The 18,660-nt window shown below is 62.8% G+C and overlaps 1 protein-coding gene across 3 annotated transcripts in view; it reads left to right on the top strand.

Annotated features, from left to right (window-relative positions):
- COBL (cordon-bleu WH2 repeat protein) overlaps positions 1 to 18,660 on the top strand; it is an 83,772-nt gene that overhangs the window by 24,524 nt on the left and 40,588 nt on the right. For all 3 annotated transcript variants that reach the window (XM_079786029.1, XM_079786028.1, XM_079786027.1), the window contains exon 2: positions 15,619 to 15,822. In XM_079786029.1, the coding sequence (XP_079642155.1) occupies positions 15,619 to 15,822 (204 nt within the window). The remainder of the gene's footprint in view (positions 1 to 15,618; positions 15,823 to 18,660) is intronic.

Genomic DNA, 18,660 nt, shown 5'->3' with positions numbered 1-18,660 from the left:
AAGACGGGGTGTCCCCCCGCCCCGTGTGGACAGGGACAAGGCTCTGTGCAGGGAGCCATTGTGAAATGTGCCCGCGCTGCCAGAAAGGTGTTGGGTGACATTAGGATCCTGTCACCATCAGCCACACCAGCCAGCCAGACCCGTCCGGCTGGTTGCGTCTGGGCCTTGCAGGCGGCCTCGACTCTGGGCCGGCCGGCTGGCTGCGGCAGAAGCTGCACCGCCCACCTGGGATCCCTGCCTCCCAGGTTCCTGGGCCCCCACCTCTGCGGGGGCCCCTCCAGCTGCCGGGGAAAGACACACAGCTCACCTGCCCACGTGACCGATACATGAGGTGCTGCTTCTCGCCCATGGGGAGCTGACAGGGTGCCACTATGGCCATTTATCTATCTATCTATCTATCTATCTATCTATCTATCTATTTTAAATTGTTTTACCTGAGGATGTTATTCCATTGATTTTTAGAGAGAGTGGAAGAGAGAGGGAAAGACAGAGAGAAACATCAATGTGAGAGACATCGATTGGTTGCCTCCAGCATGTACCCTGACCAGGGCCCGGGCCGGGGAGGAGCCTGCAACCGAGGTACGTGCCCTTGACCGGAATCGAACCCGGGACCCTTTGGTCTGCAGGCCGACGCTCCATCCACTAGGCCCCGACGCTCCATCCACATAGGCTCGTGCTGTGGCCATTTTTTTGTGCTGAACCTTGGCGCTGTCCCTTTGCGTCCTTAAAACTCCCAGCTCCCGGGTAGCCATGCAGACGGCTCGGCCGCGTGGCTGGTGTGCGATCCCCGGTGGCCGACGCGGGGCCTTCTCCTGGGACGCGGCGGGGCTCCTCCGGAGACGGGAGTCCACGCCGGTCCCCAGCGCCGTGGAGACCCCCTCTGCCCGGCTCCTTGGTGGCCCAGGTGCAGCCACTTAGAACACAGGACGCGGGTCACGAGGCATGTGCCCTGACTGGCTCATAGGTCGGTGCTCAACCACTGAGCCCGGCCGACCAGGCGTCTCCCCCGCGCGCTCATGGGGGAGCCCGGTCTGGCCACGCTGCTGAGCCGGGTACTCCGGCCCCTCAGAGGTGGAGACCTTCCGCCTGGGCCATCGCCGCCTGGCGGGCACAGACAGCTGGTCTACCCTGTGATGCTGGTGATGAATCCCGGGGTCTGGCCACTGGTCACAGGAGACACGGGAAAGGCCACGCGTGGCTCTTGACTCTGTCCCCAGGGAACGACGCGTGCACGTCCAGAAGAACCGCCGGGGCTTGAAAACCTTTGCAATTAAAAATATTTGTCAGCCCTCACTGGCTTGGCTCAGTGGATAGAGCGTCAGCCTGCGGACTGAAGGGTCCCGGGTTCGATTCCGGCCAAGGGCACATGCCTGGGTTGCGGGCTCGGTCCCCAGTAGGGGGCGTGCAGGAGGCAGCTGATCGATGATTCCCTCTCATCATTGATGTGTCTATCTCTCTCTCCTTCTCCCTTCCTCTCTGAAATCAATAAAGAAATATAAAAAATATATATTTTCCACATTCTTTGACATTGAAGCCCATCTTTAGATCTTCATAGAGGCTGGCTACTCAGGGGGTGTTACAACAAATATGAACTGCAGCAAAGACGTTGTGTGTGTGTGTGTCTAGGACATAATCTCCCGAGAACCATCAGCTCCCTGGTTGTAAAACGGGGAACATGTTGTCACGTGTGCATCACACGCTGTCAGAGTGCACGTGTTAGACGCTGCTCGCCGCCCCGTGCTCCTGCCCCTCGCCCAGGGGAGGGTGGAGTGGGTGACTCAGAGGAAGAGCCCGCAGAGCTGAGGCACCACGTGGGGGTGGGGCCCGGGTCACGCCCAGCCCTGCCCCCCCACCCCCCCCCCCCACCCCCGGTCACGGGCACCACGACCTTTGTGCCCTGCAGTCCGGTGTCATGATGTGAAAACTCCGAGGATCCTGTGGTGTCGGGGACACGGGAGAAATTTCCTCTCTCCAGCTCACCAGCTCAGGCCTATTTCCCGGGAACTTTAAACCCCCCTGGAAGGTGTAAAGGAGCCCGGCCAGAATGGCTCAGTGGCTGAGCGTCAGCCTATGAACCAGAAGGTCACAGGTTTGATTCCCGGTCAAGGGCACAGGCCCGGGTGGTGGGCCCGGTCCCCAGTGCGGGGCGTGCAGGCGGCAGCCCATCCATGATCCTCTCATCATGGATGCCTCTCCCCCTCCCTTCCCCACGAAGCCAGCGAACACACCCCTGAGGAAGGTGCGGAGGAGCCTTCTGCATACGCACGCGCATTGGTGCCACAGCGGGTGGGAGGCCGCCGCCCTACCGGCCGATGTCCTGGACTGGCAGCCCCGGGAGCCGACTCCTCCGTGAGCATTTGCGAGCGTCCCCAGTCCCGGAAGCGCGCACGTTTATTGGGGTGACATGGAAGCTGTGTGACCGCGCCGTGACGCCGCGCCCTGTGCCAGCCCAGGCCGGGTCCTTGCTCTCACCGCTGCTGTGGCCGAGAGCCGGGCAGCCGGGCCGGGCTGAGTGTCAGGGCCTGGTCCCTCCCGGGGCCTTAGGGAGTGACCCAGGGCGGGCGTGGGAGGAGACCGGCAGGAAGCTCTCGGACAGACGGACAGACGGAAATGCTGGCAGAGCGGTGAGTTGTGTCCTCTTAAAAAAGAGTGGCATTGACATGACAGTGGGTGCCCGGGCCGCCGCCGGGCGGGGCAGGGCTGTCTGGTGGCCGGGCTCCTGGGCCTCTCGGGACGGGGGCGGGGGGGGGGGGGGGGGGGCTGTGGGTGCAGCCCCTCCCTGCGGAGACTGCGGGCTTAGTCTCCCTGGACCATACGATCTCAGGACCGTCCAGGGGCCCCGTGGAAGCCTGCGAGAGGCGGGCAGGGAGGGCCCCGCGTGCTGGTTATCTCTCGGAGCGCAGAATGAAGGAGCGGCGTGAGCGCAGGCCCGGTCCCTCTGTCCTTGTCATGCCTCAGAGTTTGTCAAGTGTCCAAGCTTCCGAGGCATAAAAACTTCTCTCCTGATTTCCTAGTCACTTTTGTGCAATGTTGTTACTTTTCCTTTTTTAAATATATTTTTATAAATCTCGAAGAGGAAGGGAGAGGGAGAAACATCCATGATGAGAGAGAACCATGGGTCGGCCGCCTCCTGCCCGCCTCCTACTGGGGATCGAGCCCGTATCCCGGGCATGTGCCCTGACGGGGAATTGAACCACGACCTCCTGGTTCATAGGTCTGTGCTCAACCACTGGGCCACACCGGCCGGCCAGTATGATTTTTCAAATAGGAGATTCGCGCCTGTTCTCTGCCGCCTGGAGCAGGAGCCTGCTCCGCAGAGTGAAGATCAGAAGTACGGGAACCCCGTTTCCTTTAGATTTAGGACGACCCGCGCGCTCAGGGCTCTGACGGACGTGCCTGTGGTGCAGGCGTCGGCGCTGAGCTCCTTTAGGTCCCGGTGCATTTAGACGTGAAATTGTCCCGAAAAACACGCGCAAGAGAAGGCCGGGCTGCGCGGAAACACGGGCCCATTGTATGGGCTCACTGACCTGTGTTATCCGGGAACAATGCGAGAGGGCGACGTGCCGTGCGGGGACCCGGGAGGTCATTTGCGCGTGTTGGTGCATCTAGTGATTCGACCTGAATGTGTTCACCCAGGACTTTCCGGGGTGGGAAAGGGCCAGGCCAGACTCGGCCTCCCGGTCGGAGCTCGCTCCTGGACCTGGGGAGAGCAGTGGCCTCTCCTCTGGGCCGGGGCGCTCTGGGCCGGGCACTGCTGTGCTGGGCGGGCGTGACCCGCTCTGGAAGCACGGCGGTGTGGCTCTACCTTTCACCTACAGCAGCCTGCGAGAGGATAAGGCCAGATCATAAGGCAGCCCGGTGGGCGTGGCTCCGTGGCTGAGCGTCGACCTAGGAACCAGGAGGTCAGGGTTCGATTCCTGGTCAGGGCACGTGCCTGGGTTGTGGGCTCCATCCCCAGTGCGGGGCGTGCAGGAGGCAGCCGATCCATGATTCTCTCTCATCATGGATGTTTCTATCTCCCTCTCCCTCCCTTCCTCTCTGACATCAATACAAATATATTTTAAAAAGTAACAAAATCGTCATACAGTCAATACTCTGTAATGGAAATCGCACGGAGCATTCATTGGTCACGGATGGTTTTGTTCATCTGTGCGGACCCGCCCCATCCCCTAACTCTGGTTCTAACCTTTCTAATGCCGCGACCCACAGGCTGAGAACTGCTAGCAGGGTCACCTAAGACCATCGGAAAACACAGATATTTACGTTACGATTCATAACAGTAGCAAAATGACAGTTATGACGTAGCAACGAAAATAATTTTATGGTTGGGGGTCACCACAACATGAGGAGCTGTATAAAGCTCGCGGCATTAGGAAGGTTGAGAACCACTGTCCTAACCTGCCAACCTGGAAAGCTGGCCACTCGGTGTTCACACTCTGAGACATGCCAGCGGGAGGTGAACAAACCGACTGTAGTAAAACCAACCCAGTCTGTGGGCGGGGGGAGCTCTCCACAAGCCAGCGGGTCAGGACGGGTGGGCGCTGCCCTCTGGGGACGTCTGGGCACCAAGCTGGGCAGGGAAAGGCCTGGCTGGCAAAGGGCCCGGCGTCTGCCCTGGGCCCGTCTGCTGTCAGCTGCAGCCCCGCGGTGGGACCCCTTCGGGGGGGGTCCGCTGTCAGCTGCAGCCCCGCGGTGGGACCCCTTCGGGGGGGTCCCTCTCCTCCTCTCTGCCCTGTGGCATCTGGGGGGCAGAGCCCTGGAGGCCCTGTGCGTCAACAAAGCCCCCTGTGACATCAGCCCCCCCCCCCCCGGGCTGTGTCCCGGTCCCCGCAGTCACCCACGGCTTCACCCAGAGTAGGAACCCGGAAGCTCAGGATGTCAATCCTCCGTGGGGACCCGGTCATTATCCCAAACGCCATGTAAGTATCGCTGTTGTACCGCCCGCCCACCGCCGGCTGGCGCGTCCTGTTCTGAGTGACGCTCCGTCGTAGCGCCCCCTGCTGGCACAGCTCTCGCTTCCATCGCTAACGTGTGGGCAGAGGTGGCTTTTCAGACGCTCCCCGCGAAGTATCCAGGGGTCCTGTTCGAGGAGGGAATGGGGCAGGGATTCTGAAGCCACAGCGGGATTTCTAAAGCGCCTGACAGCACGGTAGGCATGCGGCGTGACCCGTTCCGTCGCCTCTTCCGACTGGAGAAGGGACTTCCTCCCGGGAGGGGCACTGTGTATTGGGATCGCAAAGCCTGAGAGCGAACTCTGCCGACACATCGTGACCGAGTTTGTTTAAACGTGGCTGCCATTCGCATTGCTACGTGGTCTTCGTCAGGTTTCCGGGTGGCTTTGTGGTGACCATCCGGGTAGGGTCACGGCAGACAAGCTTGTGCGAGATGGAGAGAAGTCTACTGCTTCACGTCTCCGAAAGCTTGGCTTGTGATTTTTTATTTAAAGGAAAATACATTTTATTGATTTCAGAGAGGAAGGAAGAGAGAGAGAGAGAAACATCAAGGATGAGAGCGAATCATCGATCGGCTGCCTCCTGCACGCCCCACACCAGGGATCGAGCCCACAACCCAGGCCTGTGCCCTGACGGGAATCGAACCAGGACCTCCTGGTTCCTAGGTCGACGCTCAACCACTGATCCACGCCGGCCGGGGCAAAGCTTTGTTGTTTTTAACAGATCAGACTGGAGCTGGGAAACGGTTGCATTTTAACGTTTAAGAGTCACTGAATAGCCCCAAGTCCCTTTGCGGAGCGCTCGTCGAAGCCCGCTGGATTTCGGGGCTGGACGGCGGGTTCTGGGTCCAGAGAAGGGGAGCCCCCGGGAGCTCGTGCGGACGAAAGGACTCCCCCGTGCCAGGCCCTGCGCGCCATCCTTTAGGTTTTGATGAGAAAGAGGCAAATGGCAAGGAGCAGGGTTGTCAGAGAAAAACTGCGAGGAGGGGGCGCCCCCTGCAGGCCAGGTGAGGTGTGAGGTGAACAGCTGGTGCGGACTTGAACCTGGGCACGCAGGACAAAGGTGCTTCTCAGCCCAGCAGGGGCCTGGCCGGCTCAGACGTTAAGAGGGAGACGAGGCCCCCGCCTCTGGGAGTGATGCAGCGGGGAGGGGGTCCACGGGCCCCTGGGGCTGGGGGGCAGGCCGGGGGGAGGTGGGCAGAGGGCCCGAACTGCCGGCCCGCTCTGCAGACACACCTGGTTTCCTAGGTGCCTGTCCCTCTCTTCCCTACACCCCCCCCTCCCCTGGCGTGGGCGTCCCTGTTCCACGTGGGCGTCCCTGTTCCACGTGGGCGTCCCTGTTCCACGTGGGCGGCCCTGTTCCACGTGGGCGTCCTGTTCCCCGTGGGCGTCCCTGTTCCACGTGGGCGTCCCTGTTCCCCGTGGGCGTCCTGTTCCCCGTGGGCGGCCCTGTTCCCCGTGGGCGGCCCTGTTCCCCGTGGGCGGCCCTGTTCCGCGTGGGCGTCCCTGTTCCCCGTGGGCGGCCCTGTTCCCCGTGGGCGGCCCTGTTCCCCGTGGGCGCCCTGTTCCACGTGGGCGGCCCTGTTCCACGTGGGCGTCCTGTTCCACGTGGGCGTCCCTGTTCCACGTGGGCGGCCCTGTTCCACGTGGGCGTCCTGTTCCGCGTGGCCGGCGGGGAGCCTGAGCGGCCGAGGGACAGCTGGCGAGGGGCCCACCGGACCCAGGGGCTCCCTGCCAGCGCCCACTCCGCCCGGCGTGGGGCCTCACCCGGGGGCTCCAAGCTGCACCCGGTGTGCGGGCACCAAGCACCACGGGGTGTCCGGTGCCAGCTTTGAGCTGGTATAGTCCGAAGGAGCCCCTGCTGAGTGCATGCCCCCCACACATGCCCCCCCATACACATACCCCCCACACACCCACACACATGCCCCCCACACACACATACTCCCCCACACTCCCCCCACACGTCCCCCACACATGCCCCCCCACACATGCCCCCCCAACATGCCCCCCACACACGTCCCCTCACACATGAATTCCCACACACATGCCCCCCACACACATACCCCCCCACATGCCCTCCACACGCCCCCCACATACCCCCCACACATATCCCCCACGCCCCCCTACATACCCCCCATACATGCCCTCCACACCCCACACACACACTTACCCCCTACACATACCCCCCACACGCCCCCCCACACGTGCCCTCCACACGCCCCCCCCCACATACACATGCCCCCTCCCACACACACACCCTCCACCCCCGCACACACCCCAGCCTGCGGCTCCTCCTCACCCAGACCTGCCCTCCCTGCAGGTGCCCCCTGCTGGCCGCCTGCTGCATGCACCACTCCCGGGCGGCCACTCAGCTGCAAAATTCATTTCTCTCCTCCCCAGGTCTCTGAGTCCCCCCGCCCCCCCCCCCACCCCCACCCCCAGTCAGCCTCTGCTGTCCGTCCTTGGCCGGGTCGGAACCCTCCTCTCTGTTGTAAGTCGCTGGCGAGCAGTGGCAGGGAGGACACCGCCTCCCTGTCCCGTCCTCTCTCTCCTTTTCCAGGAGGACTGGGAGCCCGGGCGGGGCAGGCCCTGTGCGGGCCGGGGGACTGGCAGCGTGGGGGGCGGCAGGGGCCACGGGCGTTCCCAGGGCTGAGCAGTGAACTCTGGGCGCCCGCACTGGGAAGCGGGCCTGGCCCCGCCGGACAGCCCGGCGCCCCCGCCAGCTCAGGTTCCGGCGGCCGGGCTGCGGGGCTCGGGCCCTATTTTGAGCACAGCGTCCCGGGGGTGATCGGGTGTCATATTTTCAGGGGAGAATTAAAGGCGCCAGCACTGAGCGCTCGGGCCGAACACGTCCCCCTCGAAGCCGCCGGGCGCGCCTGCAGCTCGGCCTGTGCCTCTGTCTCCACGCCGCTGCGGCTTCTGGGGTCCCTGGTCGCAGGAAAACGTCACCCTAAATGCAGTGCCGGCCCTGGGATCGCAGCGCTGAAAGTTCCGTTTATTTTTCACTTTCATTGTTTTTTAGACTTTCCTTCCTGAAATGCTTTACTTTTTAAAATATGTGTTTTATTGTTGATAGTGTTACAGATATCTCCCATCTCCCCGCCTCCCCCAGCCCCTCCCCCCTCAGCTCTTCACAGCCCTGTGCCCTGTCCCTGGGCTGCGCTCGGAGGTGTGTACATCCTTCGGTTTCTCTCCTCTGACAGCTGTTTGGGAACAGAGGCAGCGAGTGCGCAGCGTGGGGTTTGTTTGCGGGGCCACCCGGCTGCCGTGGAACTGTGGGAGCCGGCTCAGCAATCGGAGGCCGCAGGAGCCCTCGGGCGCCCGCTCTCCCGGAGCCGAGGCCGGAGCTGGCTGCGGGCAGAGGGCGGGTCGCGTTCCTGGGAACCGCTGGGGCCGCTCGGTGCCAGCCCTGGCGCTGCCGCCAGCCCGTTGTCAGGTTTCCTGCCTCCCAGGGCTGACAAAGGGGCAGGAGGAGGCCGCTTATCAGCCGCGGATGCATTTCACGCCGCGGCTCCCGCCGCTCGGGCTCGGCGGGGTGGGTCCTCGCATTCCCACTCGGCTTTGTTCCTCGTTCTCACACTTTGCTGGAAGGAACTTAATCCAGCCGCACCCCACGTTCCCACCGGAGGAGAGAGGGACCGCGTGCAGCTCCTGGGAAGGAAAGCTACGTGCTGCCCCGTGATCGCCCCGTCTTCCCGGGCTTGGCCCCCCTCTGCCGGCCGTGCGGGACGGGTTGATATTTTTAAAAATATGTATTTTCATTGATTTCCGAGAGGAAGGGAGAGGGAGAGAGAAACATCAATGATGGGAGAGAATCATGGATCTGCTGCCTCCTGCACGCCCCCCACTGGAGATAGAGCCCACAACCCAGGCCTGTGCCCGACTGGGAATCGAACTGTGACCTCCTCCTTCTTCATAGGTCGACCTCAATCGCCGAGCCAGACCGGGTGGGGCAGGTGGGGCATTCCCATCTTTGACCTTTGACCGGGCCCATCCTGAAGAAGCCAGAGAGGGGAGGGTGGGGCTCACTGGGGACGGGCTTAGCCCTGCCAGCTCCCTCGTCCTGGACTGGGTCTCGGGCAGGCCCAGCAGCTCAGTGCTGTCGTCCAGCCGAATGGAGTCGCTGCTCAGAAGTGAGGTTCAACTCCAGACCCAGCTGAACCTGCCCCACCACACCCTCTGCCTCCTGCTGCTCGGCCCCCCTGGGAAGGAGGAGGAGAGAAGGGAGGTGAGGGGGGCGGAGGAGGAGGAGGGGGAAGCGGGGACAGTGTGGCATGAGGCCCTTCATGGCTTTGGGGCCCAAAGTGACAGTCCTGGAGGGCAGCAGGGGCGGGAGGGGGCAATGAGGAGGCTGGGGTCTTTCGGGGGGCAAATGGGGGACAGCACACTCCTTACCTCTTCGGGGCTGAGCGCGACTGGCCAGGCTTCCCAGGGGGACAAGGGGGTCGACCAGACTCTGGGGGCAGCTGGCCAGGGACAGTGAACTCAGGTGACGGACGCTGAAGCTCACACAGAGCCAACTGCAGGGCCTGGTAGCTAGATCCTTCCCCCAAAGTCCACTGTGCCCTCGCCAGGACCCTGTGCCCCTGCTGGGACCCCGTGCCCCTGCTGGGACCCCGTGCTCTGGGTGGGACCCCCGTGCCCTGGCTGGGACCCCCGTACCCTGGCTGGGCCCTGGTGCCCTGGCTGGGACCCCCGTACCCCTGCTGGGACCCCCGTGCCCTGGCTGGGACCCCCGTACCCTGGCTGGGACCCCCGTGCCCTTGCTGGGACCCCCGTGCCCTGGCTGGGATCCCCGTGCCCTGGCTGGGATCCCCGTGTCCTTGCTGGGACCCCCGTGCCCTGGCTGGGATCCCCGTGCCCTTGCTGGGATCCCCGTGCCCTTGCTGGGATCCCCGTGCCCTGGCTGGGATCCCCGTGCCCTTGCTGGGACCCCCGTGCCCTGGCTGGGATCCCCGTACCCTGGCTGGGACCCCGTGCCCTTGCTGGGACCCCCGTGCCCTTGCTGGGACCCCTGTGCCCTGGCTGGGACCCCCCTCTCTGGCTGGGCCCCTCGGCCCTGTGTGTCTGGCTGGAAGGCGTGTCCGCCTGCGAGTTATCTGTTGGGCAGCGCCCCGTGCAGCCTGGACAGGAATGTGGTGGAAACCGAATAGGCCCTCGGCACACTGAGCAGAGCCCGGCTGTGGGAACAATGTGCTGCTCGCACGGGGGTTTGCGGGGGGCGGGGTGGGGAGAAAAGTAAAATCTCCTGGACAAAAGGAGGTGACATCAGGCCTGCGAGGCGGGCCTGCACGGTGCCAGGTGCTGGCTGCGCAGGCTGCCTGGCTGCAGCGAGGCCTGGCCGCCCTCGGGCCCGAGCCTGTTCCCCATCGCTCCCCACCTCACTCCTGGCGGCGCCACCAGCCTGGGGCCGTGCCTGAGAGGCGGTGGCCGCCCAGCCTCCAGGGGACCCGCTCGGCCTTCCCGTCCGTCACCTCTCCTCTCCCAGTTCCCGTGCGCGGTGGAGGGCGTGCGTGACAGAGCGAGCGGACCGGGCGGCGTGCGGTCCGGTGCTGGGCATGTGACGGCACCGGCGTCGGGGGCGTCCCGGGAGCCCTGCATCGGGTGGCACCTGCATGAATAAGTCACGAGCTGGCGGGGCCCCAGGCCTCTGCGGCGGCTCCTTGCCTCCCGATCCTGGTCGGGGAACCGCGTCTTCTCTTCGCTCCGGGGACTGCGAGGGCCCAGCCTAGGGAGCCACCGCGGCCGGCTGGGCTGGCATGCGCGCAAACATGGCCCGCTGGTGTGGGAACCAGTAAGTCTCCTGGGATCTGCTCCTTCCCTTTGCTGAGAGTCACCCTCAGGGAGCGCCGCCGGGTGTGTGGGACGCGGGCCTTTCCCGTCGCCTTGGGCTCTGCTGGGCCTCACCTTCGCCACGGAGGACAGAGCATGGGGGACGGGGGACAGGGGACTGGGGACGGGGGACGGAGGACGGGGGACGGGGGATGGGAGACGGGGGGACGGGGGGCGGGGGGCGGGGGAGGGTGGAGGGCGGGGGGCGGAGGACAGAGGACTGAGGACAGGCCGGGCGAAGCGATCGCACCTGCTGCTCTCTGGGAGCCACACGCCGCTCCTCCCCGCACGGGAGCCCCATGGGTGGGAGTCTGCGTCCCCAGGCCCCGCGAGCCTGGCGCTGGGCAAGCTGGGGGTTAGGGTAGCGGCTGGGATTGCGGCTCTGAGGATCCGGTCAGGACGGCGAAGCCCTTCCTGTCGGGGTTCTAACGGCGTCCCCGGCCGTCCCCGCCATGTGATCTGAGCACGGGTCCGGGGCGGGAATGCAGTCACTGCGGACGGGGCTTTTCCAGGCGGGCGTCCTGGGGGCTGGCGGCTCCCCTGAGCCAGGAGACAGGAGGCGTGTGTTCTTCCCTTGTTAATCCCCGAGGTGACCTGCTTGCACGGTGACAAACAGCGGGCACCAGGCAGCCACCACCTCTGACCAGGCTGCACCCCAGACTCCCCACGCGCCTCACTAACACGCCCACCACCCCGCCAGCTAGACCCTGACACCACTCCCTGCTCAGCTCTTTTTTTAAATTTATTTTTATTTTTTTATTGATTTCAGAGAGGAAGGGAGAGGGAGAGACAGAAAGAAACATTAATGATGAGAGAGAATCATTGATCAGCTGCCTCCTGCACGCCCCCTACTGGGCAACCTGGGCATGTGTCTGACCAGGAATTGAACCGTGACCTCCTGGTTCATAGGTCAGCGCTCAGCCACAGCCACGCCGCCCGCCCCTGCTCACCTCCTGAGGGAACAGGCCCACAGCCACCTGCTGGGCCGCTCAGCCCGGCGGGACCGTGGCCGGCTCTGGGCAGACCTTCCTGACGGAGTGTGCGGCCTGGCGGGTGGTGCCGGGCGCTGTGAGCCTGTTGGGAGGTGGTGCCTGGGCTGCCCTTGAACGTGGTGTTTTTAAGGGAAACCCACTTCCCGGTTTGCTGGAGGCTTGTGGGCTGTTCTCCTGGCCTCTCCTAGTGACCGTCCGGGTAATGGTCCGCCCTGGTGGTCTGGGTCTCAGGGTGAATGTTTTTCGTGGCCCCAGTTCTGTTTCCAGGCACAGATGGTGGGAGAGCGTCGCATACCATAAACTTCTCACTTATCAGAAGGCCTTCTTGTCCGCAGGGAACCCGGCCCGAGGTGGGAGGGAGGTGTCCAGCTCCGAGGGAAGGTACAATAGGGCTCTCCCGGTCCCTCATCCTGCCCAGCAGAGGTCTGCTGAGGTGCATCGTGCCTGGGGCACCCACAGCCACATGGGGTCCTCCGGGAGCCCCTGGCCCTGAGGCCTGGGGGACCCTGAGCCCTGGCCCCCTCAGCCTCCTCCCTGAGCTCAGCCCTGGGGTGTCCCTTCCAGCCCCCTGGCTCCGCCGCCTCTGCTCTCTGACCTGGGAGCTCTGAGGAAGCCGAGAGGGACGAGTCCTCGGGGCTCCGAGACCCACACCACAGATCACAGCCGGGGGGGGGGGGGGGGGGGGGGAGGGAGAGGCTCTTGTCCTTGACTGAGAGCCAGACACGCCCCTTCCCTGCGGCGAGGGCACTGCCTGACCTTCCCCTTCGGCCCAGCTCCACCCAAAGGTCCTATTTTCAGGGGTGCTCATGGCAGGGCAGCAGCATAGGGACCCCGGCTGCCATTCTCCTCCGGGCGTGGGGTCCCCCGTCTCTGCTCCTCCATCTGCGGGGTCCCCGTCTCTGCTCCTCCATCTATGGGGTCCCCTTCTCTGCTCCTTCATTTGTGGGGTCCCCCGTCTCTGCTCCTCCATCTATGGGGTCCCCGTCTCTGCTCCTCCGACCACGGGGTCCCCCGTCTCTGCTCCTGCAACCGCGGGGTCCCCCGTCTCTGCTCCTTCAGCCATGGGGTCCTCGGCCATCCCGCCTGTAAAACGGGGAGGCAGACCTGTCACGTGATGTCGTGAGGCCTGGACAGGCTGCTGTGCCCGATGTGCTTGCTCAGAGGCGCTCAGCACCCAGAGCTGAAAACCCAGTTGTTGGACGTGGAGCCAGGAGCCCGGGCCGGATGCCGGGGGTGGGGGGCTCGGGACCTCTCCATCTCCCTCAGCTGCGAGGTGTGACTGCGGGTGAGCCTGTGTCCACACATTTCCTGTCTCTCAGTGGCTCCCCAAGTGGGCGGCGCCCAGTCCCAGCTCCGGGAAAGCACAGAGGGAGAGGCCCTGTGAAGGGGCCCAGTGAGACCCCGCGCTGGGCGGGGCCTGGTTCTGGGGGAGGCTTTCCGGGCGGGGCCTGGTTCTGGGGGAGGCAAGTGCTGCCACAGAGAGATGGGGACACGCGTGGAGGGAAGACAAGTCCACTGCCCACCTTCCAGAGGCCATGACTGCTGGTTCTTGCTGCATCTTTCCCGGCTGTTGTATGGCCATTGCTGTAACGTCCCTCCCTTAAAAACACAAGTTTTCTAAACAAACTAGGGGCCCTGTGCATGGAATTTGTGCACGGGGAGGGTCCCTAGGCCTGGCCAGCGATCAGGGCCTTCTGGCTGCCGGCTGCCGGCCGGGGCCTCCCTTTGTTCCGCGCCGCCCCCTGGTGGTCAGCGCACGTCATAGCAAGCGGTCGAACTCCCGAGGGGGCACTTTGCATATTAGCCTTTTATGTAGATAGATAATATTTTGAAGCTTGTTTTCTAACAATCCTGTATTGAACATTTTGTCATATCCTATCACATTCTGTGTACGTAACCAGTGCTGGTGCAGCATTGTTTGAAGGCCCGTCATTAGTGAAACTGTCTCGTGCTGACCCGTGGCTGGGCTCTCTTAGGGCGTCTTCGAACCCCTCACCGAGCTTGCCTGTGGGGTTATTTCCTGAGGATAGATTTCCGGAAATGGATGCCTACCTCTGACACCGGGGGCTGACTGCTCCAGGCAGGGCTGCTCTGGGGAGAATTTAACCCGTTGAGAGCTAGCTCCCTCCTGTGGGTCCTCTAACCAGAGCCCGTGGGAGGTGGGAGGGGGAGAGGGAGGAGGGGGAGAGGGAGGTTGGAGATGGGAGGTGGGAGGGGGAGATGGAGAGGGAGGAGAGATGGGGAGGGGGAGAGAGGGCGAGGGGGGCGTCGGGCACTCCCTTTGCATCTGCCCTGACGCCTGCTCCATAACCCTTCTCAGCTGGGACCCTCTCAGATGCTCCATTTTCTCAGCTGCAAAATGCTTTGAGGACTGAATGAGGTAACGCCCCAAGGACATGCGTAGCCTCGGTCCGGAAGTTTAGTGAGCGCTCGTGGTTATCATCACGCACCATGGGCCTGTGTGAAACAGGTTCTCGTGTGTAACAAGTGCATGTAGATACATGTGCCTGTCACACGCACACCCTGTGCATACTTGTGCAGAGAATCACGTGCCCACACAAGGGGAGGTCCGCGCCTCACTGAACCACCGGCGGAGGGGGAAGTGTTCAGCTGGTTATCAGAGCGGGTGACGCGTGGTCGGGAGTCAGGAACCCCTGCCGGGGACTGGGAAGTGAGGGTGTGGCTGGGAAGAGGGCGGGGAAGACAGGACGGCCATGCGTTGACACGAGGGCTCCTCCTGCTGACAGCCTCCTGCATCGCCGTGGTCGGCGCCCCGGGGTTGGGGACGGGCCTTCTGGCTAATTCAGTTTGTCTTGATGTCGCCCCAACACGTCCTCCGTGTGATGGATCCAGGGGCCAGAGCTGGGGCTGGATTCTCCCTGGAGCCTGGGGACCGTGTGCTGGGGGTGGGGGTGACGTGACATCCATGGTGACCCAGAGGGGGCCGCACGCTCCCCTCTCGACCTGAGAAACGGCCCCGGTGGGGGGCAATCGGGGCTCTTTCTTTCCAGGGGTACTTTCTTCCAGAAACACTTCCTCTGTTTTTATTCCTTTTTTAAATGTTTTTATTAATTTCAGAGAGGGAGAGGGAGAGAGAGAGGGAGAATCATCCATGATGAGAGAGAATCATCGATGGGCTGCCTCCTGCGCGCCCCACACTGGAGATGAGCTGCAACCAGGGCCTGTGCCCTGACCGGGAATCCGACCGTGGCTCCTGGCTCACAGGTGGACGCTCAACCTCTGAGCCAAGCTGGCCAGCCCCTCGCTTTTCTTAACCGTCCATGTTCGGAGAGCGTTTCCGGTCAAGGTCGGAGCCACTTCTTTTCCCACGAAGGGCATCGCTGGCGCCCGGCGCAGCCCCTTCAGTGCTGGGGTTCAGGTTGTGTTACCAGAACTTCGAACTGTGCGCTTGCTGTCTGTCAACTAGATGGCGATCACGCTGTTTGCTCAGCTCCGTCCCACGGCCGCTGCTGTCACTGAGACTGTGTAACCTGCGCACAGCCCGGCCGGTGGGGCTCCGTGGCTGAGCGTCGACCTATGAGCCAGAGAGGACGGCTCAATTCCCGGGGTGGGCACAGGCCCGGGTTGTGGGCTCGATCCCCAGTGTGGGGTGTGCAGGAGGCGGCCGATCAGTTAATTCAATTATTCGGTCATCATTGATGTTTCTCTCGCCCCCGCCTACCGCGAAATCGGTGAAAATAGGTTTTTGTGAATGTGCCACTGACTGATGTTCGCGGCTCCGGCTCCAGGCACTCCGAGGGAGGTGGCTGCGCGGAGGAGGAGGAGGAGGAGGAGGAGGAGGAGAGCGCGGCCATGTCCTCATTGGTCCCTGTCGTCCCTCAGGAGGAAGATGAAGGCTCGCGCCCCGCCTCCCCCGGGGAAGGCCGCCACCCCGACCGGGCCGAGGGCGCCGAGCCCCCACCGCGGCGCGTCCCCCGGGCGCCAGCAGAGCCTGCTGCACGTGAAGGAGAACCTGCGGGACCGGGCGGTGGACCTCACGGTGGTGCTGCCCAGCGGGCTGGAGCGGAGGAGCGTGGTCAGCGGGAGGTAAGGGCCGCCGCGAGCCTGCCGCCACTGCAGTGCCTCCCCGGGAGGACCGTGATGGGCCCCGGGGCCCCCCGCTCTGAGCAGAGGGACCCCTGCCCAGGCTGCACGAGGTGGGCTCAGACCAGGGGTGCAGGCCGGGCCCCCTCCACGCAGGTGACCAGCCACTCGTCTGTGCCCGCGTCCTTGGCGCTGAAGTCCCACGGCCAGAGGCAGCCTCCTGACCTGACCCTCCCAGTCCATCCCGGGCTGGCCGTGCAGGTGACATGCAGCCCGCAATCCGTTCTCTGAACCCAGGTTAGAGGAAGAAATAGCCCGGCCGGCGTGGCTCGGTGGTTGAGCATCGGTCTAGGAACCAGGAGGTCATGGTTCAATTCCCGGTCAGGGCACGTGCCTGGGTTGCAGGCTCGATCCCCAGGGAGGGGGCATGCAGGAGGCAGCCGATCCATGATTCTCGTCATTGATGTTTCTATCCCCCTCTCCTTCTCCCTTCCTCTCTGAGATCAATAAACATACATTAAAAAAATAATAATAATAAATAAAGAAAACCGGACCCCCTGGTGTTACATGTAAGGGGCTCGATCCCCAGGCCTGTGGCTCCCACCCCGCTCTTAGCTCTGGTCCCCCCGGGCCGCGGGGTCAAGGTCACCTGCACCTCTTCCCCCACCAAAGGCACAGTCTCCTTCCACCAGAACATGAAGCGTTATCACCGATAGAGTCTCTAACGTTGTGCGTAACGTTTATCAAAATATGTCGTGATTGTGTTGTTTCACCGATTTCGTGTTATTGCTTCTGTCATTATCCATCACTTTAGAGTAAAACATGTTAGCAAAGTCACAGGGAAACAGAATTTTGAATTAAATGTTTACGCAGTGTTTATTGTAGCGAGGATGCTGGAGTGGCCACTTCCAAAGTCTTTCAAACGTGAACATACGTTTGCCTCCTCCCGAGGCAGGAGAGGCTTTGCAGGGAAACAGGAGAACGAGGAAGGATGGAAGGTATTTCAACCTTACGAAGCAGTCTGTTCGGGTACTTACCGGTGGGTGACCCTCACAGTCACGTGGCCCCGAGGGTTTTATCCTCGTGAATACGCTGGAAATGGTGATGCGCCAGGTTAATTTCTCAATGTCAGTTTTTAGACCCCCCTGGACTTTATCATGACTTTTACACGTGCACGTACCGTTTGAGCTCTATAGTGAACATTGTGGGTGACCGTTTCGTGGGCAAAGGGGTGCATACATTGTTAAAACTATTTTATGGGTCAAGTGAACAAAAACGTGGGGGGCATTGCTCCGGGCCTCAGGGTCTGCCCAGGAGGGGAGCTGTTGAGTTGGGGGGTGGAGGTGAGGCCCAGCTGCTCCCAAATAGTGTCCCAGGGAAGTATCGGGGTCTGCTCCTGGGGACGCCCCCGATGCCATTGTCCCGGGGAAGGGCTCGGTACAGAGTGAGGCTGCCCTGGGCCTCGAGGGGTGCCGGGGTGTCCGTGCCCCTGCGGCAGGGAGCCCCCGGGGCCCATGCACGATGGCCCCGTCACAGGAGGGCCGTGCTTGACACGGTGGCCTTTGTCCTATGAACGTTCTTCCCACGTCACGGTCACTCAAGGAGCATCATTAACAGGACGGGTGTCGGCTGCTTTAATAGACGCGAGAAGTGTTACCAGTGAATATATTAGGTTTTACTCACGATTCTTATGTAAATATATTTTTATTGATTCCAGAGAGGAAGGGAGAGGGAGAGAGAGACAGGAACATCCATGATGAGAGAGAATCATGGACCGGCTGCCTCCTGCACATCCCACACTGGGGATGGAGCCCACAACCCGGGCCTGTGCCCTGACCGGGCATCGAACCATGACCTCCTGGTTCCTAGGTCAATGCTCAGCCACTGAGCCACGCCGGCCGGGCACCGTTCTTATATTCGGGGACTAATTCCTGGTGACATTACAACAACACTTTACCGAGGTGTGATGGACGAACGCAAAACAGAGCTGACTGAGCTTAAGCCTCTTGGGGGGTTAGCAGGGGAGCCCACACGCGGCCGCCGGCACGGGCAGTGCCTGGCTCCTGCCCTGGGAGGACGTGGCCCGGCCGTCTCCGTGCTGTGACACGGCCCGTCACCAGCCGCGAGGAGAGACCTCCTGCTGGGGAGCGTGGCTTTGGGAGAGGATGTGAGGGGAGCACAGCCTTCCGCTGTCACCTTCATGTTCCCCTGCAGAGGGGAGGCCGCCCCCGCGCGGGTGGGCAGGGCAGCGCTGGCGGGTGCGGCCGGGGATGGGGAGTTAAAATAATTAAAATAATTCCCTTGCCGAAACCGGTTTGGCTCAGTGGATAGAGCATCGGCCTGCAGACTGAAAGGTCCCAGGTTTGATTCCGGTCAAGGGCATGTACCTTGGTTGCGGGCACATTCCCAGGGGGGTGTGCAGGAGGCAGCTGATCGATGTTTCTCTCTCATCGATGTTTCTAGCTCTCTATCCCTCTCCCTTCCTCTCTGTAAAAAAATCAGTAAAATATATTTAAAAAATAAATAAATAATAAAAAACAAAATAATTCCCTGTGTCCTCAGTAGTCAGCCCCGTCCCTCCCCCCGGCTCCCTGGCGGACGGCACGAGCGCGCAGCGGCCTGCGGACTCCTTCCCGGGCCTCGCTCTCGGCAGCGTCCCGCGTGGGGAGGGCCGTGTGTGCCCTGCTCTTCGGTAACACGCGTGTGGGCTGAAGGCCGTCCCTGACCCTCGCCTAGAGCGCCCCTGCGCTGCCCCTGGGTGTGGGCTCCCGCTCCTGCTCTACGAGGGACCTTCCCGGTGGGTCAGCGTGGAGCTTACCGTCTGCCGTCAGCCCCTTCGCC

This window comes from Cnephaeus nilssonii, assembly GCF_951640355.1.
Source record: "Cnephaeus nilssonii genome assembly, chromosome: 12".
NCBI lineage: Eukaryota > Metazoa > Chordata > Mammalia > Chiroptera > Vespertilionidae > Cnephaeus > Cnephaeus nilssonii.
The sequence above is the reverse complement of the archived record's forward strand: the minus strand, read 5'-3'. Positions and strand labels throughout refer to the sequence as shown.